Source organism: Oryctolagus cuniculus, chromosome 13 (assembly GCF_051225735.1).
Source record: "Oryctolagus cuniculus isolate XC-2025 breed Fujian yellow rabbit chromosome 13, ASM5122573v1, whole genome shotgun sequence".
Lineage (NCBI taxonomy): Eukaryota > Metazoa > Chordata > Mammalia > Lagomorpha > Leporidae > Oryctolagus > Oryctolagus cuniculus.
The window spans coordinates 2,129,583-2,157,078 of NC_142879.1; the positions used below are offsets into that span (position 1 = coordinate 2,129,583).

A 27,496-nucleotide genomic window follows, 5' to 3' on the forward strand; every position below is an offset into this window, starting at 1 on the left:
CTCGGCAGAAACATGAATAGGGTCGCACTCCTTCCCCTCTACCTTTGTTTCCATTTTTTCCTACAGATTTCACGGCATTACTGTATTTAAAGGTAAGCTCCAGGTTCTAGTGCTTTGTTCCATTACAGGCAAGAGAAAACAGGACGAAGCTCAGGACAGTGCGAATTTCAAGCAGGGGTGACACCAGCGTCCGTACCAGAGCGCTGCTTCCAGTTCCAGCTGCTAACTTCAGGTCCAGCTTCCTGCTAACGCCCCTGGGAAGGCGGCAGAGATCGGCCCAAGTGCTTAGATTCCTGCCACCCATCTGGGAGACCACGAAGGAGTTCTGTCCAACCAGCTGGCTCCTGTCCAACCCAGTCCTGACTCTGGGACCAGATGGGGAGGGAACCAGAAGATGGAAGATCTCTTTCCTTCTCTTTGTTGCTCTTTCAAATAAATACTCAAGGCTCTCTGAAAACAGGGACCCAGAGAAGTCAAATCATTTGGCCAAGGTCACACCTATCAATTTCACGAAATCACTTCTTGTACTCCCTGGGGTCAGGAGCCAGAACTCCAACCGGGCACCATCAGGCAGTCATCAGGAATGCGGGCTCTGGACCCCCACCTTGGAGCCTCCGCATCAGAATCCGCATGTCAGCAAGGAAACCCGTGGAACACCCGAGCGTCCCACGCAGTAGTTCAGCATATCAGCACACATCAGGTCACCTGGAAGCTGCAGAAACCCCACTCAGAGCACCTCTCTCCTGGATTTCTGATGCTCTGGGACACGGTCAGGAATCTGTGCTGCCACCAAGTTCCCAGGAGATGCTAGGGCTGCCAGGCCAGCGATCTTACTGGGAAGCCCTCGCCATGCTTTGTAACTGCTACAGCCTGAGGAGGGAGCCTTCATAATAACCAACGACTGCCCAGTTAGACCTCTGAATGCAGGAGTTAGCAAGCCGGGAACTATTCTTTCTCCTTCATTTCTAACATTTTAAAAAACACATACTCGGGCCAGTGTTGTGGCGTAGCGGGTTAAGCCACCTCTGCTGCTGCCTACAGTGGCAGCATCCCACGCGGACGCCAGTTTGAGTCTTGGCTGCTCCACTTCTGATCCAGCTCTCTGCTAATGCACCTGGGAAAGTAGCAGAGGATGGCCCAAGTCCTTGGGGCCCTGCACCTGTGCGGGAGACCTGGAAGAAGCTTCTGGCTCCTGGCTTCAGCCTGACCCAGCCCCAGCTGTTACAGTCATTTGAGGAGTGAACCAGCAGACAGATCTCTGTGTGTGTGTGTGTGTGTGTGTGTGTGTAACTTTACCTTTCAAATAAATAATTTTTTTTTTTTTTTTTTGCCAGGCAGAGTTAGACAGTGAAGACAGTGAGAGAGAGAGACAGAGAGAAAGGTCTTCCTTCCGTTGGTTCACCCCTCAAATGGCCGCTATGGCAGGCGCTACAACGATCCAAAGCCAGGAGCCGGGTACTTCCTCCTGGTCTTCCATGCAGGTGCAGGGACCCAAGCACTTGGGCCATCCTCTGATGCCCTTCCAGGCCACAGCAGAGAGCTGGCCTGGAAGAGGAGCAACCGGGACTAGTACCCGGAGCCCCAGCTGGGACTAGAACCCAGGGTGCCAGCGCCGCAGATGGAGGATTAGCCAAGTGAGCCTCGGCGCTGGCCCAAATAAATAAAATCTTAAAAAAAAAAATCACACACATGATATCTGAGGTCCATGTTTGTGAAAATCAACTATGAAATACAGAGAAATAATGGCAGACTTACTATGTGGAAAAATAAAAGATGACAGAATGAACGACAAAGTTAAGTATACCTGTGGCCTTTCCTGCCCCAGACTCCCCTACACCACCACCGACCTGGTGGACATAACCCAGCTACCGCCACAAACACACTGACCGGCCCCAGTGCAGCAGATTACCCCGCCTCCTGCAACACCAGAGCACAGGCTCACAGCCCAGCCCCTCCACTTCTGACCCTCCTCCTGCTACACCAGAGCACAGGTTCACATCCCAGCCCCTCCACTTCTGACCCCGCCTCCTGCTACATCAGAGCACAGGCTCACAGCCCAGCCCCTCCACTTCTGACCCGCCTCCTGCTACACCAGAGCACAGGCTCACAGCCCAGCCCCTCCACTTCTGACCCCGCCTCCTGCTACATCAGAGCACAGGCTCACATCCCAGCCCCTCCACTTCTGACCCGCCTCCTGCTACATCAGAGCACAGGCTCACAGCCCAGCCCCTCCACTTCTGACCCTCCTCCTGTTACATCACAGCACAGGCTCACAGCCCAGTCCCTCCTCTTCTGACCCCGCCTCCTGCTACACCAGAGCACAGGTTCACATCCCAGCCCCTCCACTTCTGACCCCGCCTCCTGCTACATCAGAGCACAGGCTCACAGCCCAGCCCCTCCACTTCTGACCCTCCTCCTGCTAGACCAGAGCACAGGTTCACATCCCAGCCCCTCCACTTCTGACCCGCCTCCTGCTACATCACAGCACAGGCTCACATCCCAGCCCCTCCACTTCTGACCCGCCTCCTGCTACATCAGAGCACAGGTTCACAGCCCAGCCCCTCCACTTGTGACCCCGCCTCCTGCTACATCAGAGCACAGGCTCACATCCCAGCCCCTCCACTTCTGACCCGCCTCCTGTTACATCACAGCACAGGCTCACAGCCCAGCTCCTCCACTTCTGACCCGCCTCCTGCAACACCAGAGCACAGGCTCACAGCCCAGCCCCTCCACTTCTGACCCCGCCTCCTGCAACACCAGAGCACAGGCTCACAGCCCAGCCCCTCCTCTTCTGACCCTCCTCCTGCTACACCAGAGCACAGGCTCACAGCCCAGCCCCTCCACTTCTGACCCCGCCTCCTGCTACATCACAGCACAGGCTCACAGCCCAGCTCCTCCACTTCTGACCCCGCCTCCTGCTACATCACAGCACAGGCTCACAGCCCAGCCTCTCCACTTCTGACCCGCCTCCTGCTACATCACAGCACAGGCTCACAGTCCAGCCCCTCCACTTCTGACCCTCCTCCTGTTACATCACAGCACAGGCTCACAGCCCAGCCCCTCCTCTTCTGACCCCGCCTCCTGCTAATGTGGCTGGGAAGGCAGCTGACTCGGTCCAAGTGTGGGCCCTCCACCCACGCTGGAGACCAGGATGGAGTTGCAGGGTTGAAGGCTCCTGGCTTCAGCCTGGCCCAGTCCTGGCTGTTGTGGCCATCTGAGGAGTGAAGCAGTGCATAGAAGATCCCTCTCTCTCTCTCTCTCCCCCATCTCCCTGTTCACTCTTTTTTTTTTAAGCTTATTTATTTCAAAGTCAGAGTTACACGGAGAGAGAAGGAGAGGCAGAGAGAGAGAGAAAGAGAGAGAGAGAGAGGTCTTCCATCTGATGGTTCACTCCCCAATTGGCCACAACGGCCATAGCTGTGCCGATCTGAAGCCAGGAGCTTCTTCCAGATCTCCCATGTGGGTGCAGGGGCCCAAGGACTTGGGACACCTTCTACTTCTTTCCCAGGTCACAGCAGAGAGCTGGATCGGAAATGGAGCAGCCAGGACTCAAACCAGCACCCATATGGGATGCCAGCATTGCAGGTGGCAGTTTTACCCGCTATGCCACAGTGCCGGCCCTTCACTCTACTTTTCAAATAAATAAATAAATCATTTTAAAATAAATCACTAGGCCGGCACCACAGCTCACTAGGCTAATCCTCCACCTGCGGCGCTGGCACACTGGGTTCTAGTCCCAGTTGGGGTGCCGGATTCTGTCCCGGTTGCTCCTCTTCCAGGCCAGCTCTCTGCTGTAGCCCGGGAGGGCAGTGGAGGATGGTCCAAGTGCTTGGGCCCTGCACCTGCATGGGAGACCAGGAGAAGCACCTGGCTCCTGGCTTCAGATCAGCATGGTGTGCCGGCCGCAGCGGCCACTGGGGGGTGAACCAACGGAAAAAGGAAGACCTTCCTCTCTGTCTCTCTCTCACTGTCCACTCTGCCTGTCAAAAAAAAAAAAAAAAATCACTAAGAAGTTAAGAAAAAAAAAGAAACAAATAACACAGTTCCTCCCTCACTGATAACCTGTGTCTTCTGGGATATTTTGTGTATCTTTCTCTTCTCTTACCATATGCAGAAAACCTACGACCACTAAACCAAAACACAGATATACACTATCATCTCTTTCTCAGTTGCTACAGTATAGTTTGTATATGTCATTAATCTCTAAAAATGACGCTGTGAACTTCAAACTGTGACTCAGGGTGAGGTGTGACACCCAGGCAGCATGCAGCCCGCTAGCTGAGACCCTGGTTGCGACAGCTGCCATTACATCAGAGCCCTGCGGTCCATATCTGGTTCTAGTTCCCGACTCTGACTTCCTACTGATGCACGCCGTTGCTGGCTGTGGCTACAGCTCGAGTATGGGGCTCCTGCCACTCATGTCGGAGGTCTGGATTGAGTCCCTGCTCCCAGCTGCCGTGGGCATCTGTGGAGTCAACTCCTTCTCTCTCATGCTTCTCAAACACATGAATAAATAAATGATGCAAACACTCATGGCTTTCTCAGCCAGGGCTGCATTTTCCATCCAAAGAGAGGCTTCAGGAGAATGACAATAATCCCAGGCTCACTCCAGAATCACTTGGGTGGGTTTTTTTTTAAACAATGCAGGTGATCTTCCCAAGCTGCGATTAGCAGTGGAAATCTCTGTTCTCAAAGAAACGCCCCGTGAGAGAAGGAGAAACAGCACACAGACAAAAATCTTGCCTGGCTGCAGAAATGCTGCAACCTCGAAGGCTTTCCGCTCTGTTCTGGATACAGCAATCAGCCCTGCGCTGTTAACGACGAGAAATCCTCCTTAAGGAGGATCCCTGAGCACGCCTGCTCTCAGGACGCTAGAGCGAAGCCGCAAGACACTGTAGTGAGAGATCATGACGCCTGGAACCCAACCTTTCTTCTCTGCCATCATGAACAGAGTCCAAGTGACTTTTGTACCACATGAGGTTGAAAAGGAAGGCCAGGAGGTGATCAGGTGGTGCTAAAAACCACTGCTGAGCTCTGGCCTCAGAATCAGCCCTCAAGGCTTTCGGATATGGCTGAAAATCCCATGAAAGAATTTCAGGCATGGAAAGCCAAGACACTGTGGCAAAAAAAAAGGATCTACAAGATTGATCTCTGTGCGTGAGATCCCAGTGGAAAGAAGGGGCCATCAAAGAAGGAGGTACCTTTCCCTGAAGGGAGGAGAGAACTTCCACTTTGACTATGGCCTTGTCTAAATAAGGTCGGAGTTGGCGAACTCAAGAGGCTTCCATAGCCTTGGCAGCTCATGACAAGAGAGTCGGGTGATTACTGATGATTACTGATAAATAAGAGTGTCAGTTGTTAAATCAACAGGAGTCACTGTGCACTCACTCCCCATGTAGGAGCTCTGTCCTTAATGAGCTGTACTATGAGAATTAACGGTGAAACTCGTCTTCAAACTGTACTTTATACTTTGTGTGTCTGTGTGGGTACATACTGTGGAAATCTTTACTTAACAGAGTTGGTCTTCTGTATATAAAGATAATTAAAAATGACTCTTAATGAAGAATGGGATGGGACAGGGAGTAAGAGGTGGGACGGGGGTAAGGGGTGGGAGGGTGTCTATGGGGGAAGAACCACTATATTCCTGGAAGCTGTACCTATGAAATTTGCATTCATTAAATAAAAGCTTTCTTAAAAAAAAACAACAACAACAACAAACACCACTACTGAGAAAAGTAAATTTTTGTTTACCGATACAGCACATGAAGATTCTAATTTAAGAATTTTAACATCATTGTACCAAATATTTATGGGAGGAGAATATCAATTTCATTTTCTAAAATTACTTTGTTTCAACAGCTTCAACCTCCTATCCAAAGAAAAACAGACCTTTCTGACTAAGGCGCATCACATGAGCTGAAATCTCAAAGTATCTGGGTATCTCCCCCATTCTACCTGATACCACGTGACACCATAACACGGCAGTGTGAAAGACACCATTCTACCTAGTACCATGTGACACCATAACACGGCAGTGTAAAAGACACCATTCTACCTAATATCACGTGACACCATAACGCAACAGTGTGAAAGACACCATTCTACCTAGTACCACGTGACACCATAACACGGCAGTGTGAAAGACACCATTCTACCTAATACCACGTGACACCATAACGCGACAGTGTGAAAGATGTATTTAGAAGTGAAAATCAGAACACACTAAATGCCAAAGGCTTCTACTTCATGCTGTGCTACAATTATATTCATAGTACTTGCAAATCTGCATTATGAAATTTACAAAACAGGTAAATCCAAGAAGAAACAAACCTACCACGAGAGTGTCCAAAGAATCAATCAGTGTCAGAGAAAACCTGAGGAAGAAGACAAAGAGACGGTCACGTGAGAATTCCAAGGGTGGCGCCCAGGAAGGCAGGGCAGCCCGCAGCCCTGCTGGCTCAACCATGAGCCGGCTTCCAGGCCCTGCAGGAGAGAAGCCCCCACGGCCTGTGCATCTCAGTCGTCTCAAAATAAACGACAACAGTGAATCCTCAACACCTTCCAATGTGTCCATGACTTTATCCGCATTTCTGAAGTTACCTGAAAGTGAAAGGATTTTAAAAGTGACATCCATTTTTACTAATTTTTCTCTAAGGAATAAACTAATGAATATTTTACAAAACAAGATGTCAGAAAAGAATAAAGCAGCTCAACGTTAAACTGGAAGCAGTCTTTAAACGGTGGCCAGTCCCCCAGAAACGTGCTTGTGAACGGCCTGCAGAGGCTGACGCGGGTCCTCTGACGGCCCCACGCCTGTGGCAATACTCACTTTCCCAAGGCGTCATCAACGTCCCCTCGACTGGGCTCCTGGCCTCTCACCCGACCTCTGCAGGTCAAAGGCATGAGTTCATCCGCTGGGTAAGCGTGTTCCTGCAAGGACACTTCAGTAAGTGACCCCGGAAAATCAGGCAAAACACACCCTCTAAACCCACGACCTGTTCAGCTTAAACACACACACACATACACACACACACACACACACACACACACAGGAGGATACTCAGAAGTTGTACTATCTTCAGTCTGTGGAATCTTTAAGAAATTTAAATCACAAAGATAATCAGTGTTAAAAAATACTAAATACCAAAAAAGTTCTTTAGAAAATTGACCATCCCACCCCTCAGCCTCACTCCCTAGAGGTGACCACTGTGACCACTGAGACACACGCACGTGCCCCACTCTGAACTGCATTCACAGACGAGCACACTAATCTAGAGTGTGTTCACTTGAGGCATGGTCTCCCCGGCTAGAAGGTGACGGGTGTACGTCACTCTCGTAACTGCAAACGACAATCTGGCATCAGCCGCTACTACCGGTGCTGATGTCCTAAGAACTACTCTACACGCTTCAGTTCACTCAGGATGGCAACGACCTCTGAAAGACATGAAGCATCTCCATTCCATAGATGAGGACAAGGAGACCCAGAGGAAGCACGCAAGCCTAAGTCACGCATCTAGTGTGTGACGGATCCAGAACTCAAAGCCAGGAACAGATTCCAGGGCCTGTGCCCACAGCAGCATCTGCTCCTCACAGCATTCCATCTTGTGCATATGCGAAAACTTGTATGTATTCCTCTACTGATGAACACGCAGCATTTCCGTTTTCACTGGATAAACAGCCGTGTGCATAACCCTCACACATACGCTAGTGTTCCTATGGATCCCCGAAGACAGACCCACTCGGTCGAGGGGAGGGGTCACTAAGTTCTGGCCGATACTACCAAGCTGAGGACGCCATGTACTTTACACACGGAACTCTGGCCAGGGTGCTGTGGGGTGCGTGTTCTCCAACCCCAGGTGAACACAGCTCGCGCCCTTCCAGCACGACGTCGCCATCACGAGGCACATCTCCCAGATGAACACTCGCCCAAGTCTCACTGTTAGGATAAGCAACTTTCTGCATTAGCCAATGCTATTTCGTTTCCTGAAGACTGTTCACTCCTGCTGTTCATGCTTCTGCTGTTTGCTTTTTGGTCAGAAGTCTCTTTACACATTACTTTTGTTACATACAGTAGACATTTCTGTCATTTGGCTGGCTTTTTTTTTTTTTTTTTGATTTATTTATTTGTTTGAAAGGCAGAGTTAAGGAAAGGGGGGGGGGGGACCTTCCATCTACTGGTTCACTCCCCAGATGGCTGCATCAGCCCGCTCTGGGCCAGGCTGAAGCCAGGAGCTGGAGCATCAGCAGGTCTCCCACACAGGTGCAGGGGTCAGGCACTTGAGCCATCTGCTGCTGCTTTCTCAGGAGCATTAGCAGGGAGCTGGATCTGAAGTGGAGCAGCCAGAACTCGAGCCGGCGCCACAGGATGTTTGGGATGACGGCACCACAGGCAGTTGCTTTACCTGCTATGTATGCCACAGCGTCGGCCCCTTTTGGTCGGCTTTTAACTTGAGTTATAGTGCAAAAGTTCTAACAATGTAGTTAACCTGCCAGTCTTCCTCTATGGTTTCTGGATCGCAGGCTTGTTCTAGTGGTTAAGACCCCAGTTAGACACCCGCGTCCCATCACAAAGTACGCGAGTTCCACACTCAGCTCCAGCTCCTGACTCTGCTTCCCGCTGATGCAGAGCGTGGCGGGCAGTGGTTACGGCTGCAGTAACCGGGCTCCTGCAAATCACACGGGAGACCTGGACGGAGCTCCCAGTCCGGCCCCAGCTGCTGCAGGCATCCGAGGAGATGGAAGCTGTTCATCCCTCTCTCAACTTAGAAAAAAAAAAAAATTAAAGAGACTAGCCTGAACATCTGAAAACAGTACTCCAATAATTTTTTTTAAATAATTAGATTATTTCCTCTACCTGGAACCTATTTTTACTTGTGATGTGAAAGAGGGATGTGACTATATTTGTCTTCCCCACCCCAAATAGTCAATTATCTAAATAGCACTTTTTAAAAAAATATTTTTGATTTTTTAACTTGAGAAGCAAAGAAACAAAGACAGAGATGTCGCTCCCCGTCTTCGTGGAGGAACGACACAGGACCCTGCACTGTTCTTTCATCTGCTCGGCCCTCCCCGGGTTTGCTGCTGGTTCTTTCCGGGTTGGCTACTGTCCCTTCCACCTCCGTGGAAGGGCGGTTCCCCCTGCCACATTCCCCACTTCTGCGGGGGAGCGGTACACCGCCGGCCGGCTCTCTCGGGGGCTACACAGGTGTTCCTTCAGATAGATGTTCCCCTTAGATGTTCCTGGTGCATGTTGTCTCTCTCCTCCTTTATAGTCCTCTTCCACCAATCCCAAATCTGCTACCCACACGCCGAGTACGCTGCTCTCCTCCAATCAGGAGCAGGTCCTACAGTTTATTGGTTGAACTGGAGGCAGCTGCGTAGAAGCTGTTTCTCCCTTCTCAGCACCATATCGTGGGAGAGCAGATGCATAGAATAAGTCTTAATTCCAGTAACTTAGTCTAGTCCAAGTTGCTCCCAGTTGCTTCCCACAAGAGAGAGCTCCCATCCAGTGATTCACTCCCCAAAGGCCCTCAAGGCCAGGGCTGGGCCAGGCCAAAGCCAGAAGCCAGGAACTCGCTCCAGGTCTCCCACATGCAATGGCAGGGACCCAAGCAGTTGAGCCATCACCTGCTGACCCTAGGGTGCACGTCGCAGGAGGCCAGCACTAGACCCAGGGACTCCAAGACAGGCCACAGGCATCTCAGCTGCCAGGCCAAACACCTGCCCTCCACAGCGCCTCGGAACTCTCCCTCCCTCCCTCCCTCCTTGCCCGCTGGCGCGAAAGCTCGGCTTTACCGCGTCAAAGACGGCACACACTGCCCTCCACAGACCCACTCGCCTGCTCTACCTTCATCATCTACCTTCCTTTCTCAAGACCCTTTCTGTGCAACTTCACCCTTCCTGGAAATTCCATTGACTTTTTTTTTTTTTTTTTTTGATCAATCGATCGATCCATCTATCTGAAAGAGTGACAGAGAGGTGGGGGGAGACCTGCCATCCGCTGGTTCTCTCCTCAAATGGCTGCAACTTCCAGGGCTGGTCCAGGCAAAAGCCAGGAGCTGGGACCTCCGTCCTGGTCTCCCACGTAAGTGGCAGGTGTCCAAGTACATGGGCCACATGCCACTGTCTTCCCAGGGAGCTGGACCACAAATGCAACAGCCGGGCCTCAAACCAGTGCTCAGATATGGGGTGCTGGCACTGGAAGCAGCAGCTGCACCAGCTACGCCAAGGCCTGCCCCTGCCCCCACAATGGAATTTTAATTGGAAGAACCCAATTTAGGGAGAATTGATATCTTTACCAATTAAGTCTTCTGATGCAGAAATACAGCGTTACCACTGTATAATGCACACCTTCGTTATGAATTGTTTCATGTATTAATACTCAGTAATAGGTACTCTCTAGTTTGGATCGCTGTAACACTGAACTGTCAGATCACTTCCAGTCTAGGTGGTATAAAGAACACGCGGGAATGTTCCTTCCCCCTACCACAAACACAATGAAATGCTGAATACGGCTCTAAAAAATTTTAATACACAGCTGAACTTGAGAACAAGAAATATTCAAGTGAAACTGCCACGGAGGCGGTCAGGCTGCGGCCCACGGGGCCTGCACAGGGCTCCTCAGGAGGGGACCGGAAGGGCACGTTCCCACCTTCTGATCTGCTAAGCTTGGTCCTGTCTTCGCCAAGGGACAGTCCCTCAAAGACGAATGATTCTGGGAAGACGTAAAGGTCAGAATCGCCATGTTAATGTGTGTCTCAGTTTCAGACAGTATTATCAACTCCCTGCCAAGAACAATGGGATGAGACGTCCTTGTCCCTTGTCCCAGTGTGGGACTTCTGCCTGCTAGGTCACTGTAACCTGTCTTCTCTTTGCCTGGTCTCCTCCTGCAAAGCTTCCATTGCTTCAATTAAGTCAAATAAACATCCAGCATGGTTCAAGTCTCAGCACCCCAGACACTAACCAAGTTCACAAATCACCACATCACTCCAGATGCTCATCACGACCAGTGATCCACCGATCACTTCAAGTCTCAGTGACGGAGCACCGGGGACATTCACACGCACGCAAATGTGCCGTGTGGCCTCCATCAGTGCTGCGATGATCCTACACGACACGGATTACAGACACGGATCACGTGTACACAGCAAGCGTGTCGTGTGTGGCCTCCATCAGTGCTGCGATGATCCTACACACAGTTACAGACACGGATCACGTGCACACAGCAAGCGTGTCCTGTGTGGCCTCTGTCAGTGCTGTGATGATCCTACACACAGTTACAAACACGGATCACGTGCACGTGCACACAGCAAGCGTGTCGTGTGTGGCCTCCGTGTCAGTGCTGTGATGATCCTACACACAGTTACAGACACGGATCACGTGCACATGCACACAGCAAGCGTGTCGTGTGTGGCCTCCATCAGTGCTGCAATGATCCTACACACAGTTACAGACACGGATCACATGCACACAGCAAGCGTGTCGTGTGTGGCCTCTGTCAGTGCTGTGATGATCCTACACACAGTTACAAACACGGATCACGTGCACACAGCAAGCGTGTCCTGTGTGGCCTCCGTGTCAGTGCTGTGATGATCCTACACACAGTTCACAAACACGGATCACGTGCACACAGCAAGCGTGTCGTGTGTGGCCTCTGTCAGTGCTGTGATGATCCTACACACAGTTCACAAACACGGATCACGTGCACGTGCACATGGCAAGCATGTCATGTGTGGCCTCCGAGTCAGTGCTGTGATGATCCTACTCACAGGTACAAACCCGGATCACTAAAAAGGCATTAGCTACCAAGATGGAAGTTCAGGAGAGGAGGGAGAGAGCGCAGGCGGGCGGGCAAAGTGCTAACACAGGAAGTAAAATCACACTGGACATGTTTGGGGCCCCAGCAGAAACAGCGGCCCCGGGTCCTGGCCTGGCACCAAGAAAGACGCTCAAGGCAGGCGGGCACAGAGGTGCCGCGGAGGCCAAATTATCAACATACATGACAAGCAGTCGTGACACAGAGGATGAGACACAGAGAAGGGAGGCCGGCAGACACCTGCCATTAAAGAAACTCCCAGAAATATTTTGAAGGGTAAGTGTCTGAGACAGCTCCAGACCCACACAGGAGCCCGAGCGCGCAGCTCAGAAGGTAGAGTCACACGACACACAGAGGTGGCAGGGCAGGCAGGGTCAGCTTCCCTGAATAGCGCTATGCAAAGAAACACAACACTGCAACGCTCAGCGCTCCCAACACTCTGAATTGCGATACTGACACTCTTCATTCCTCTATTCACAACTATCAGGAGGGGAATTTCAATGTTTCCACAAAGATGCTCGGAGGTGTGGCACGCATTCTGGTGTGACGTGAGTGTCAGGTCTCTGCTGATTGGGGCCGATGCACACCACGTGCCTGGGCCTCTCCACTCCTGAGTCTTTATCTTGGCTCACTTCGTGGTTGCCCGGAAGCCTCAAGTAGTCTCCTGCTCACCTCTGTTGTAAGGGAACCACGGACAAGGTCTCTGGTGCTCCTGGGTCAGGCTGTCTCCTGCCTGCCTTACACGTAACCCTTGCCGTGTGTGCTCCAGCGCCCTCAAGATCTGGACACACCCCTGCTGCAGTCACCACACCCTGCCACGGTCACGGTCATCCTCAGGCTAGCCCGACCTCTCCTACCTTGTTTTTATTATGCTCCCATGATTCTTAATTCTTGAATTTCAGCAAATAGATTCCCAATTCCTGATTATGTGCCTTTTGCCCCGCACTTAACGCAAGTACCCAGATTCCAAACTAACAGCCAATAGCGACAGCAAAAGAGAGACCAAAAACACTGAGCACACGGCCAACAGAAAGAGCAGGACAGGAAGGAGAACCCCACACCCGCACGGCAGGCTGAGGAAGACACAAGACTGAGCACACGGCCAACAGGAAGAGGGAGAACCCCACACCCAGGAAGAAGGGAGAACCCCACACCCGCACGGCAGGCTGAGGAAGATAGCAAGACTGAAGGCCACAACCCTCAGGTACTAAGGAGAGCGAGTGTTCTGTAATGACTTATTTCCCTAAGGAACAAATTCCAGGCAACAAATATTCTGACACTAGAATCCGTATACAGCTACTAAATTCTGAATTCAGTACAGTACATTGTAATTTTAATATTATACTCAAATTTCAGCATAAATCCCTAATCGCTTACAGACCAAATTCCTGATGACTTCTTCATGTGTCAATTCCAACAGAACTGATTTCTCAGAACGCACTCTTGCTTTACAGTCTCGTATTTAATACACACAAACAACACTCAGGAGAACGGTAAACAATTTTTTAAGTTCCTGATGTATTCTGAAAGATACTTACTAAAAAGATCATTCAAATGTTAATTTGCTTCTAATAAGTTCCTACTTTTAAACCACTGCTTAGGAAACTTCATACTATTTTTAGAGTTTCACACAAACATCTCTGAAGCTAAATGTGAATCCAAACCCTAAATTAAATACGAAATTCAAATCTTGAGCTTATTAATAGCAACTGCAACCAGAATAATCAAATAAAGGAGTCTTGAACCAGGTACTTCGCGTCCCTTCGTTTCAAGATTCAAGGTAAAAATAGCAACGCAGCCTTTCCCTTGAGTTAACCACAGGGCCGAGCGTGGCCACGCTGCGCACACCTGGAGCAATGCTGACGTGGGAGGCGCCCTGCTTTGGCAGGAGCAGGACTCTGCTCACCTCGTACTGCCACAACCAGGGACAACCAGTTCATGCTGCTGTGACTCAGAGCCAAGAAAAACCAGTCGTTACCACTCAGAAACAACATCAGGCGGGAGAGCCCTGCATCAGTTCAGCGGAGCACTTACGCAGCTGGAGCCAGAGTAAAAGTGAATGCGATGAACCCTCCACATCAGACTGCACTGACCAGGGCTCTGAGGAGGCCTCCTCTGAAACTCCCCAAACAAAGCTGCGTCAAAGCCACCTGTTCAGTAAGGCCACCTCCACAGCCAGGTAAAGGGAAGACATTCCACTCTGCTAGAATAGCCATTTAAAAATTCACTTGGGCCAGCATTACAGCACAGTAAGTTAAGCCATTTGCTTCCCACATGGGAGTGCCGGTTCAGGTCCCAGCCGCTCCACGTCAATCCTGTGCCGGAGAAAGCAGTGGGAGATGGCCCAAGTGCTTGAGCCCCTGCCAGCATGTGGGAGACCCGGGAGAAGCTTCTGGGCTTCAGTCTGGCCCAGGCCTGGCCGTTGTGGCCACCTGGGGAATGAATCAATGGACGAAGATATCTCTATCTCTCTCCCCCTGGCCCCGTCACTATGCCTTTAAATAACAGATCATTTTTTAAAAAATCATTAATTTACTAGAAATAGCAGATACACTGAATGTTCAGTAACACTGTGTATGTTTTTACTGTTTATTCCAGGTCCTTATGTAGACACCTTCCTCCTTTAGGCAGATAGATCTCTCTCCCTAAACTAAGAACTCAATGCATTTAATCGGTCACCTGTCCCATGCTGAAGCCACATGCTAGTAACTGACCAAAACCACGCAGACTCAGCAGGTCTGCTTCCACTCCCCCACACGTCCCCTGCCTCCCTCTATTCCTCATCCACACTCACGCAGCAACTATTCGTCAGGTGTTTAGGAGTCGTTTATTAGGCTCACTTCCAACACAGACCACTCGTTGTAAGAGCCATGTTACGGAATGCTGCTCAGCAGAGGAGACACAAGCAACAGAAACGGAGCTGTCTGTCCCTTAAGGTTTTCAGTCAGTCACTACAGAGTACAGTGTCGGCGAACTGAAGCTTGCTCTCAGAGGTAGAGGAGAATGAAAGCTTCCAAATCCTCCAATATACCTTAATCAATCTGGTTTCAGCAAACAATACAGTCAAATGAACTTATGAAATGTTATATAATTATAATGATGTGATCAAATAAAGCCCTACTAAGAGTTTTTTTAAATCTTAACAATATAGATACAGAAAAGTACTTGACAAACTTCAGTCCTTTTTGTGCTGAAAACACTCAGCAAACCAGGAACAGAGGAGACTTCACTGATAAAGTCATCAAAAACCAACCCCAACCCGGCGCTCCACAGCAAGCAGCTGATTTCTCCTTACAGTCAAGGACAAGCCAAGAACCTCAGCACTTCCTTTTCAGTACAGTGCTGGAAGCAGTAAGACAAGAACAGGAAGAAAAACAGACTGGACAGACAACCTGAAACTCCCTTTTTTATGGATGACCTGCTTGACCATGTAGAAAACCCTAAGAAATCTACCGAGACAGGCTACTAGAAATAACACGTGAGTTTACAAAGTCACAGGATACAAGGTCTGTGTCTGCACATCAACAGACATGGGAATGAAAATTAGAAAAACACAATTTACAGCAACATCAAAAACATAAGACTTATGGGTACGTTTAACCGAAGACGTGCAAGCACTGGCATGATGCAAAGTGCACGGCGGTGCTCAGACTCGCGAAGCCTGAGTGCAGGACTTCCGTGACAGCTACAAGAACCAGGATAACGTGGTACTGGTCTAAGTGCAGAGGTGTGCACTGACACCTTGAGAGAAGGCGCAGTAACTGAAACCCACACCCTGTGCATGGAGAACGCACACTGCCACCCTCCCTTCGGAAGTTTGGTGGAATCTGTGAAATACGTATAGACAGACACACAGTGTAGCGACAGTCCCGCGCACGGAGACTCACACAGCCCACTGCCGCTTCTCCCCACAAATGTCAGTCATTCAGCAGGGAAGGATATCCTCTCCAACAAATGGTCCTGGTGCACTGGGCTACTCACACGGGAAAAAACGCACCAACTTTTACCTCACACCGAACACGTGGGTCACACAGCCAAGGGAGCAGGCTAAAATGACAAACAGCTGGAAAACCTCTGCACTCTCAGAGTAGGCAGAGTTTAAGACAGGAAGTGAAAGGCAACAGTCACAAAAATTCATAAACTGGACTCTGTCATAATTTGAAGCATTTGCACTTCAAACTCACTCTTCAGAAAATTAAAGGCACAGTACAGCCTGGGAAAACACCCATAAGACACATATGTGACAGCAGGCTAAGATCCAGAATACACAGTAACTGTTACAACTCAGCAATAGTGAATGACCCGATTTTAAAATGGACAAAAGATCTGAACAGATGTGTCATCAAAAAAGTTGCACAAACAGCAAATGAAGTGCATGGGAAGATTTTCAACATCACTAGTCCTCAGGAAAAATCAAATTAAAATTCCAATGAAATATTCCCCTAAAATAGCTGAAATTAAAAAGACTGGAAGTACCAAATGTTTGAGAGAAGGTGCAGTAACTGAAACCCACACCCTGTGCATGGAGAATGCACACTGCCACCCTCCCTTCGGAAGTTTGGTGGAATCTGTGAAATACGTATGAGACAGACATGAAAACCTAAGTCCACATGAAACTTGCATTCACGGGCTCACTGCGGCCTTGTTAATGACAGCCAAAGAGGAGCCAAAAGCCAAATATTCAACCGGTGAGTGGAGAAATAAAGCCTTCTACCAAGTTAACAGCACACGCCCGAGCACTCAACAGGGCGCTCAGCCAGCGCCACACTGACTGACCTCGGGACGCCGCCACACACGAGCTCCTGGAGAAGAGACTCTGGTGTGACGAAAGGCGGCTCAACGGCTGCTAAGGGGCAGAGGCGGCGGAGTGCACTCTGAGGGCGCGAGGGAAACCTGTGGGTGACAGAGTCCCTGCCGTGACTGGCTCCCCGCGGCCGTCACTGGACTCTGACCGTCTGCAAACCACCTGAGAAGCACTCACACTTCCGGTATCGCACACCTGCCAGGGGAAACAGGAGGGCCTGGGGCATCAGACCGGGATTCTAAAGCCCCAGGGACAGCAGGATGGGCCTTGCCGTGGGACCCCGGAGGGCTTCAGGATGGGCAGAGGTCCAGGAGCGGTGCCTCACACACGCAGTCCCACATGGTCCACACGGAGTTCACATCCGCCACCCTCAACGTCAGTATCACCACAGCTCTACTTTTTCTGGTGAACAAACTATTAAAGAGTCGCTGGTACACAGTAGCTTCGGCTGGAGATGAAAACGTTCCCCAGACGGCGCAGAGCGCAGAGAAGCTGCATGCTGCCACACTGCGCACTCTGGAACCGTGGAGGTGCTAAGTTTGTACTGCACATGCTTTACCAGCCCAGAAGACACACGGGGGGGTGGGGGGAAGCATTACTAAGGAAAGACAAACACGGAGAGTCACAGGAACCCTGCTTGGGTAGAATGAGAGACTCTCTCTCTCAAAAATCAAGCTTAAAAGGAACCATGTTTACCAATTCCGCTCAGGTTGACTTGGAATGGTTAGGGATCTACTCAAGTAGTTTTGCTCCCAACAGTTGTAACTGAGGTGTCCACAGCAGAAGGAAAATACTGGGAGACAAACACCAGAGAGCTCGTATCCAAAAAGGCCCTGCATCTGGGTGGCCCCCACCCATCTATGGCCTGCGAGCAGAACTTGGTACAAGTACTGAGAACCTGCTAATGGAAGCCTTGAACTTGCTGTGGCCTGGGGTCAGGCAAGGTCCCACAAGAACTGCCCAAACAACATCGAATTCCAGGCTTTGTGGAGAAATGAGAAAGCCATCTGTACAACTCACTGGGCAATCGCAGCCGGATTGACCAGGGAGAGGGCCGGTCAGACACGGCAGCCAGGGACTGAGAACCAGGAACCCTAGCTGTAACTCCAGGGAGAAGAGACACAGCACCTTGCTAGAGCTGACAGACACTGCTATTAGGAAACGCCATTCACAGACCTACCCCACGGGCACATGCTGAGAACAGGAAAGAAAGCGTGTGTGCCTCAAGTTCCTGGCACAACGTGGGAATACATCCCCAGCGGAGGCCGGGAAGGGCTTTTGGGGGCAATTTCAAGGTCGAGTGGTAAGGGCAGGAGTAGCCCTCAGCAGGAAACGCGTGTCCAGGTGGAGCTTCGTGTGCAGGGCTGAGCACAGCCCAGGAGGCAGCCGGACTTGCCAGCGATGAGAAACTCGCTCAGCCCCACTGGGTCCCACTGAGGCAGAGCCACGCTAGTGCGGCCTGCTCCAAGTCCAGACTTCATAGCTGTAATTCTTCCATGCTGCCTGGCTGAGGAAAATGCCACTGTTTTCCTGGGAACTAAGAAGGTCACTGGAACTGTTCTCACTGCATCCTAGGCTGGAGAGCAGTACAAGGAAGGACTAGTAGGGGCTGGCGCTGTGGCGTAGCGGGTAAAGCCGCTGCCTGCAGTGCCAGCGTCCCATACGGGCACCAGTTCGAGTCTCAGCTGCTCCACTTCCAATCCAGCTTTCTGCTGTGGCCTGGGAAAGCAGCAGCAGATGGCCCAAGTGCTTGGGACCCTGCACCTGCGGGAGACCCAGAAGAGGCTCCTGGCTCCTGGCTTCAGAGCGGCTCAGCTCTGGCGGTTACAGCCAACTGGGGAGTGGACGAGCGGATGGAGACCTCTCTCTCTCTCTTCCACTCCACCCCATCTCTCTCCCTCTCTCTCTCTGTATGCCTCTCCTTCTCTCTGTGTAACTCTGATTTTCAAATAAATAAATCTTAAAAAAAAAAAAAGTAGGTCTAGGGAGAAGTGAGGAAAAGCTATCATCATTCCTTAAAAGCTCCCATGTAGCAGGCGCTTCAGCTACTTTAGCCCTGAGTACAACAAGGCAGAGATCCGTGTGCCCTGAAACCTCTCTGACTGAACTGCTAATGAAATTTATTAAACTACTTCTTTTAGTTTAAAAGGCAGACACATCACAATAACCAAACGCAAATAAAAAAATTAATAGGCATTTACGTTCCAGGCACACTGCTGGGCACAGGACATATAAAGGATGTATTTATTGAGAACTAAAGAGGGAACCGGCCTTGTGTCGTAGCAGGCTTCCCACACAGGCGCGGGTTCAAATCCCAGCTGCTCCACCCCCAAATCCAGCTCCTTGCTAACGGCCTAGGAAAGCAGCAGCAGATGTCCCAAGTGCTTGGGTCCCTGCCACCACGCAGGAGACCCGGAAGAAGCTCCTGGCTGCAGCCTGGCTCAGCCCTGGCCACTGCAGCCACTTGGGGAGTGAAGCAGCAGATGGAAGCTCTCTCTTCCTGTCTCCCTGTTAACTGAGGAAGGAAGGAAGAAATGAAAAGGCCCTAGCCCCCGGGATCGAGTCTGCAGTAACCTGCTGCGGCCATGCCCACCTCCCATCTGCAGACACTGTTCACAGGGCTGAGCGCTGTGTGAGGCCGCCAGCTAGCAACGAGCTGAGACAGGGCTCTAAAACCCGCACACTTCTGTTCTACAGCAAGGCCGCGCTGTCTCTGAGCACACAAACTAGAAAACATGTTCAACTAACAGCAGATAGCAAGTACAAGGGACGTGGATCCTCCCCCATGTGAGCTGAGACCTTGAAAGGGGGAGTGTGAACTCCACACGTGGCCTTGGCTCACGAACTCACACAGACTGAACACAGCACAAGTGCACTGCAGAGCCACGCACGCCGTACAACAGTTGGGCAGCGTAAAACAGGAGGGAGCGTCACAGAGTTCATGGAAATCGGAGCTAAAAGGTGTTTATTTGGTGCAAAAAAACTAGGAAATGCATGCAGTTTTTTTCCTAATACATTTTCCATGAACTTCTTTGAAGACTCCTTCTATGCACGAATTTTAGTTTTTTTATGTGCCAAAATCTACTTTTCTGCCTTTCCCTTCACCCCACTGACCAGGAACTGTGACAAGTGGCCTCGTATGCACTGCAGCAGACCACAGGTGGGCCTGGGCCCACAGGAAACAGGGAAGAAGCTGCGCTTCCGGGAGTTCCTGGTGTCTGAGCTAGCGTCTCTCTCCCTCAGCTCCTGTGTGTGGTCAGCTGCAGCACGAAGTTCCCCAATCAGCGGGAAGCGGGACAGGAAGTCCTCCAAGGGCTGCCCTCTGCCTGCCCTTCACAAACCCAGTGACTCCGTGTGCTGCACAGCAGGAGGAAAAGCAGTGATGGGGCTTCCTGCTGGTCATCCACAGAGCAAAAGCCAGCCGGCCCCGCTTCACACAGAGTCCTTCCCAGCAAGGGCAGGGCCTCACCGCTGAACGGCTTCACGCACCCGTGGAACCAAGTGAACACCTAGGAGACGCGTGTGGCTCAGACCACAGCACGGATCCACCTGGCCATCTCGCAACCACCAGCCTAGGTTTGATCATCATGCTTTGCCCAAGCTGAACGGATAAGGGAAACACGATTTTGAAAGAAATATGGGGCCGGCGCCGCGGCTCACTAGGCTAATCCTCCGCCTAGCGGCGCCGGCACACCGGGTTCTAGTCCCGGTCGGGGCGCCGGATTCTGTCCCGGTTGCCCCTCTTCCAGGCCAGCCCTCTGCTGTGGCCAGGGAGTGCAGTGGAGGATGGCCCAGGTGCTTGGGCCCTGCACCCCATGGGAGACCAGGAAAAGCACCTGGCTCCTGGCTCCTGCCATCGGATCAGCGTGCTGCGCCGGCCGCAGTGCGCCGGCCGCGGCGGCCATTGGAGGGTGAACCAACGGCAAAGGAAGACCTTTCTCTCTGTCTCTCTCTCTCACTGTCCACTCTGCCTGTCAAAAAAAAAAAAAAAAAAAAAGAAAGAAATATGAAGAGAATGGCCGAGGGCTTAAAAAATGCCCTTAACATCGCCTTTTCTGTTACAGTCACATCCACACCATCATCACCATCATTCCTGAAAACATCTATTAGGAGCTCAAAATGTGCTCTTACCAGATGTTCAACACAGAAGGAAACAGATTATCAGATACGAGACATCGTAAAAAGCAAAAATGCATAAAGTATATATATATATTTAGATGTTCACAATGAAAAATGGATTCAAAGAATTAGTTGAAAAATATGTAAAGCAGAATTAAAGTTAGTTCTCTGTCAAACTTTTCTCAACTATATTTTATAGGCTGTAAACACACACACACATGCACACACACACACACACAAATCTGTGCACATCTTAAAATGTAAAACCAAGGTTACAAGAAATAATTCTTTGGATAATTTGATTAAATTTTTTCAAAATTACACAAATGTATATGCCACACTTTCTAAAGCATGCCTCCTGTTTCACCGACACTGCTATACAGAATCCTCTAAAGCCTCTCGTAGTGTGAAACTGAAACTGTGGCTTCACCCTCAGTGGGCTCCAGGCACTCTTAGTAACAGGCGCCGAGCAGGGCAGCGTGGAGCACACACGGTGCAGGGCCCCCAAGGACACACCTTGCACGGAGACCAAGAGATCACTTCTCTTTAAGCACTGCTTTTCTTCACAGCGTATATAAAGTAATACTACAAACAGTTCTTTTTAAATTACGAGAATAATCGCCCTTAAAGCCGGGGTGAGTATCTTCTTGCTTCTATCCACCACTTCTGGCTCTGTGAAGCACTCCATGCACACTGCTGACGGGGTCCAGGAATGTGCTCCACATTCAACCTCAGCTTATTCTCATCTGCCCAGCACCCTGGTTCCCCGAGGTGCACTCCCACAGCACTCCGTTAAGCCACGTTTGCCTTCTTTTTAAAGCACGCTGGTTCCCAGGGTCCAGAGCGTCCAGGTGACTGTGCTCACACAACAACCAGCTCCCAGAGACTGCACGTGAAGACACGCCTGCCACTTACCATGTAGTTACCATAGGCATGATCAAACATTTCCAGCACTTGATTCCTAATTTTAAAAAAGCAGAAACGGAAAATAGTTAAGTATATTCTATTTACTGTCTTTCAAAAAGTTAATTCTCCTTCACAAAAACATACCAATAAAAAACAAACGAAAACGAAACTCTGCGTTAGAAGGGACACACACGGGGTCAGGAAGCCACAGGAGTGAGCAGACAGGCCCTGGAGTCGCCGCGCCCGCCAGTCCAAGCCCCACTCCTGGTCACTCAGGCACAACTCACGTTACAACCGTGCCTAAGAGAACTGCTGAGCAGTCACTCCAGAAACAGAGGGGACAAGCCTGTTCCTGGAAAACGATGCTGCTCCGCCTCAATACTCACTGAAGACGCCATCCTGGAGGGGCAGGTGCTGGCCAGCCTGCAGCCACTGGGCCCATCTGCCGCTCAGCCTGCATGGCTGAGTGAGCCCCGGGGAGAGAGGGGGCCATCACAGGAGGAGGGAACCTGCACTCTGCTTGTGGCCCTGTCTGGACTCAGAGGGCCCCGCAGCCTTGGCTGCTCATGCCAGCAGCCTCGGGTGGTCACTGCCGTCATGGATAAGCGTGTCGCTGGTTGTGAAATCGACCACAGGAGACACTGTGCACTTGCTCCCCGTGGAGGACCTCTGTCCTCAAGGAGCTGTACTGTGAGAATTAACATTAAGACTTGTCTTCAAACTGTACTTTATGCCTTGTGTGTCTGTGGGTGCAAACTTGAAATCTTTACTTAGTACAGAGTTGATCTTCTATATACAAAGATGATTAGAAATCAATCTTGGTGAGGAGTGTGATGGGAGGGAGTGGTGGTGGGAGGGCAGGTATGGGGGGGAAGAACTGCTATGAAATGTATATTTGTTCAATAAAAGGTTTCTAAAAAAATGAAAGGGTGAGGGTGGGCTGGCATGACATACCATTTTCTCAAGCCTCTGCCTTCCTCAAATTAATGCCTACTTGTTGCACCTACTTGTTAATATGGCACAATCTCAAAAGATGTATTTTAGTCATGCTGTGCTCTCTCAAAAAGCTGTCACAAGTCAAATGGTATTCACCTCTACGATAAAACTCACACTCAAAAAGAGACCCCAGGTTTGGCTAACTGCCTCTCCAGGGCTCCAAGAAGGCTGTTCCAACAGAACGCTGTTCCCCGCACCGCATTTCCACTCAACACCTGCAAGGCTGGGACCCAGAAATCAGTACTGCACATCCAGGCGTTCCAGGCTGCAGGAAAACCTACAGAAGTTAGTGTTACGGACAGAGAAGGCCAAACGGCAAGAATGAGAAGGTGTGAAGAGAAGGACAGGCTACGTCTCATTCGCCTCCTGCAACACTGCAGTACCTCCTCCAAAACTGCAGTCCTGGCAGCGAGGGCAGCCTAGTGGTTAGGACACCGTGTCCCAGATCACGGGGCCTGGCTCTGGCTCCGGCTCCGGACTCCAGCTTCCCCCCAGGAAGACCCCAAGTGGCCACAGTGATGGCTCAAGGACCTGGGTCCACGCCCCCTGTGGGAGGCCTGGGACGGAGTTCCCAGCTCCTGGCTTCAGTGCATCGTGGGCACATGGGCAGTGACCGAGGGAATGGGAGCTCAGTCTCTGCTTCTCAATTAACAAAATAATAATAAAAAAGTAATCATGATGATCAACTACTGATAATCATAAAGCTAATAGAAAAGAACTAATTTCCAGGTCCTGGCTGACAACGACTAATGATGGCCAATAATAATCAAGTACACTCAAACTCATAAACTGAATAACTGAACCCCTAACAATGTTTTATACACAGTAATCATTGAACAACACCTAATCATTAAAAACACGATCCCATAACAGCTTTGCTAAAACACTCATTCTTGGTAAGTTTATCCATGTATGACAGAAGATGTATGGGGCTGGCGCCGTGGTGTGGGCTAAGCCTCCGTCTACGGCACCGGCATCCCATGTGGGCACTGGTTTGAGTCCTGGCTACCTCTCTTCCAATCCAGCTCTCTGCTCATGGCCTGGGAAAGCAGTGGAAGATGGCCCGAGTGCCTGGGCCCTTGCACCCTCGTGGGAAGCTCCTGGCTCCTGGTTTCAGGTTAGCCCAGCTCTGGCTGTTGCAGCCATTTGGGGAGTGAACCAGCAGATGGAAGACCTCTCTCTCTCTTTCTCTCCCTCTCTATAACTCTGCCTCTCAAACAAGTAAATTAAAAAAAAAAAAAAAAAGAGTATTTATCAAGCGATTTCACAAAGTTGTAGACATGGGCTACACTGCAGACGAGCAGGATCTTTACAATCTGATCTACCTGCCCCTGCGCCCACAAAGCAGACAGTGTCCCTTCAGGCACTCTTAATAAATGAAGATGGCAGCTCGGCTCTCTCCTTCTGAAAAATGGAATGAAGTCAAGATTATTAGCCAGGTAGAAGCTCCTGCAACTGGGCAGGGCAGTGCCTCCACGGGGGAGCGCCGTCGTCGAGATGAGAGGCCAGTCATCACGGCCAAGGAGGGCACAGGGCCTCCGTCTCCAGAGCCTTCGAAGCGGGCCACTGAGCATCCAACGGCTCGGACTTCCACGTCAGAGGCCTAAGTCCTGCGTGCGTCCACAGCAGGCCAGTGATTACCATCTTAACGTTTCTATAAGGCTTCCTAGCCACAGGATCTAAACATATCAGACATCAGATCCACGGCTTGGAATTATGTCTTGACTCATTTTAAGAAATTTCTGTAAGTCAGCTCTTTCCAGTGTTACACTATCTGCCAACATCTACAGAAAGTGGATCATTCTGGACTCCAATTATAAATAAAGGCAATTTTACAAAACCCCCTGCCCTAACGTTTAAAAAACGAAACAAAAAACAATGCATTCCATGAAGGATACAACTATATAGGAGCAGGTAAACAATCCACAAATCAGCAACTGCAAGCACCAGGAAATCGCTCACCATTCCTAGCAATGCCCGTCTCGTCTGTTTGGTTTGAGGGTGTAGGAAAAGGGTGGGACATTTTCTGCTTCTTATCATAAGTCATTGTTAGGATTAAAAAAAAAAAAAAAAAAGCACAGGTGAACCTAATGCATCTGGAGTTGTTTTCGGAAAATCCCCCGGGGAAAGCAGTCCCACAAATGTCTGTAGCTCACTCTTCCCTCATGGCAGAGAAGGCCAATCTAGAACCGAGTGCTAGCTGGAACCTCATGCCGACTTGGCTAGACTTTCCCAGTTAAAAACTCAGCCTGGGGCAGGGGCCGCAGTGCAGCCAGCTAAGCCACGGCTCAGGACGCCAGCATCCCACGTCGCCGAGCAGGCTGGACCCCGGAGGCTCCTCTTCCCGTGCAGGCTCTGTGCAGGCGCCCCTGGGGAGCGGCGGTGATGGCGCCCGCCACCACACAGGAGACCTGGATGGAGCTCCCGGCTCCTGGTTTTGGCCTGGCACGGCCCCAGCTGTTTCGGCCATCTGGGGTGTGAACCAGCAGACGGAAGATCTCTTTCACTCCCTCTCCCTCTCTGTCGCTCTGCCTTTCAAATAAATAAATCTTTTGCAAAAAAAAGTTAATTCTCATCAAAAATGAGTTGTCCAGTACCTGTCCTTCAAGTGAGAGCTCTCACCAGAAAAGGCAGGCAGGGGAGTGGGGTCGGAGAAGACCCCGGGGATCCTCAACAGACCTGATACTCCGCATCTCCCAGAGCGGACCAGACCGGCTGGAAACCGCCCGCCCCCCACCACACTACACGTCAACCCCGGGGTCACACGCAGCTCATGGAGGCAGGGAGGCGGCCAGCGCCCTGGCCTTCTGGCTAAGCCTCTGCCTGCAGCGCCTGCTTCCCGTGTGGCTGCCGGACCCAGCTCCCTGCCAACGGCCTGGGAAAGCAGGGCGCGATGGCCCAAGCGCCACCCCTGTGGGACACCTGCAGGAAGCGCCAGCCATTCCGGGAGCGAACCAGCTGATGGAAGATTTTCTCTCTGCTCGCTCGCTCTCCCTCTCTCTGTAATAAACAAATCCTCAAAGGGGAAAGGAAAGAACCGGGGAGGGTCCCAGGGGTGACGCGCTCCAGGGGCACAGGGGTCACGGCTGTCGGGGAGGACAGGGGGCACTCGGAGCGACTGGTCCTTCTGCTTTGAGAGCTGATCTTTTCCTGCCATCGGGCAGTCTTCGCTGTTATTTCATCTAAAAGCTAGAAGGGGCCTCTCGCGGCAGCTCCCGGAGGGACGCCCATCCTGACGGCCAACCCTCCAGGTCTGCAGCCGCGGGCCGCTCCCTCCAGGAACCCTCGGAGCAGGTGCAGGCCGGCCTCAGGGTGCGGGCACCGCAGACGGCGCAAAGCGCACATCGCGGTCCCCCTGGCTCCGGCCTCGGAGAGACGGCCCGGACCTGGCCAGGGCTGCGGGTGTGCGGACTTGACAGGCGGCACCAGGAGGCACCAGCCGCACGGACTGCAGCCCGCAGCTCAGCCCGGCAGGCCGGGGTCGGGGGCCGTGCCCGCTTTCCCCGGGCGGCGGGCGCGCGTGTCACCGTGGCTGCGCCTCGCCGACACTCGCACCGCACTTTCCCCGAGGCGGACGCCGCTCTGGGCACGCAGCCCGCACGCCCCACGCGGGCTTCTCCACTCCGCCGCCCAGTGCCCCGCGCTACTCCGGCCACGCGGCGCGGGACGCCAGCAGGCCAGGGCACCCGGCCACGCCGCGCTCCAGCAGCCCACGCTCCCGCGGCCGCGCCCCCGCACCGGTGCCCCGCAACCCCGCGCGCCCCGGCCTCCCGCACACCCTTACCCGAGCCTCTGCTTCTCCTCCCGGCTCATGGGCGCGGCGCCCGCCGTGCACACCGACGCGGCCGCCACCAGGCAGAGCGCCGCCGCGGCCGCCGCCAGGCTGCCGGGCGCCGGCCGCAGGCGCGGACACCCGCCGCCCCGGCCGCCGGCCGCGCTCATCCCGCGGGTGCGAGCTCGCGCCGCGCTACGCCCGGCCGGCGGGGCACATCGTCGGGCGCGGGCTGAGGGGCTGCGAGCCGCGCCGAGGCCGGCTGAGGACTGAGGCGGGGGCCGCCGGCGCCCGAGCGCTCCCGAGGCCACCGAGCCGCCCAGGACCGCCGCCGCCACCGCCCTCCGCTGCCGGCACCGCCCCCCGCTTCCGGTGTCGTAGTCAAGGAAACCACCTTTGCGTCACTTCCGGCGCCCGCCCCTCGGGGCCAGGCGGCCAATGCGGGCCGCCGCGGAGAGGGCCGGGCCGGGCGGCCGGAGCGGGGATTGGTCGGGGAAAGGGCGACGTGGACCGAGGCGGGGCGGGCCGGGGCGGGGCGGCCGCTCCGGCGCGGCGGACTGGCGGGCGGCTGACAACCCGTCCCGGCGTGCACTGCTCGCTGGTCGCCGGCCGCTGCGGCCGCCGGGCCTGGGCGAGCCGAGCGGGCTCCTCCCCCTGCCCCTGCCCTTGGTCAGCCCTGGGAGCCGTCTGGGCTCGCGCCCCTGAGGAGGACGTCTCCCCGGGGTGGGCAGGCTGCGGCGGCTGTCCCCGCGCCGGTGCCGCACGGCTGGGGCGGAGGCGAGGAGAGCGAGAGGGCCCCGGGCACCGCGGGCAGGGCTGAGGAGGGAGAGGCCCCGGGCACCGCGGGCAGGGCTGAGGAGGGAGAGGCCCCGGGCACCGCGGGCAGGGCTGAGGAGAGACCCAGCCCCGCACACCGCGGGCACGAGCGAGGAGAGACCCAGCCCCGCACACCGCGGGCAGGGCTGAGGAGAGCGAGAGGGCCCCGGGCACCGCGGGCAGGGCTGAGGAGAGCGAGAGGGCCCCGGGCACCGCGGGCAGGGCTGAGGAGAGCGAGACCCCGCACACCTGGGGCACAAGCGAGGAG

At 52.6% G+C, this 27,496-nt stretch overlaps 1 protein-coding gene and 1 long non-coding RNA gene across 4 annotated transcripts in view; one reads left to right on the forward strand and one right to left on the reverse strand.

Moving 5' to 3' along the window:
- The window catches only part of EDEM3 (ER degradation enhancing alpha-mannosidase like protein 3), a 74,360-nt gene extending 47,586 nt beyond the window's left edge, over positions 1 to 26,774 (reverse strand). Inside the window, exons 1-4 of one of the 3 annotated variants that reach the window (XM_070055039.2) lie at positions 26,425 to 26,774; positions 21,654 to 21,699; positions 6,830 to 6,930; positions 6,335 to 6,374 (exon numbers count right to left, since the gene is read on the reverse strand). In XM_070055039.2, coding sequence (XP_069911140.1) covers positions 6,335 to 6,374; positions 6,830 to 6,930; positions 21,654 to 21,699; positions 26,425 to 26,582 — 345 coding nt within the window. In that variant the 5' untranslated portion in view covers positions 26,583 to 26,774. The remainder of the gene's footprint in view (positions 1 to 6,334; positions 6,375 to 6,829; positions 6,931 to 21,653; positions 21,700 to 26,424) is intronic. The other 2 variants (XM_051821021.3, XM_051821019.3) reach the window with 2 other exon arrangements.
- Positions 6,937 to 14,300, forward strand: LOC149122460 (uncharacterized). Its single transcript, XR_016219451.1, has 2 exons — positions 6,937 to 9,001; positions 9,499 to 14,300. It is a non-coding gene; the product is annotated as an uncharacterized LOC149122460 (long non-coding RNA).
- Positions 26,775 to 27,496: the final 722 nt, after the last annotated feature.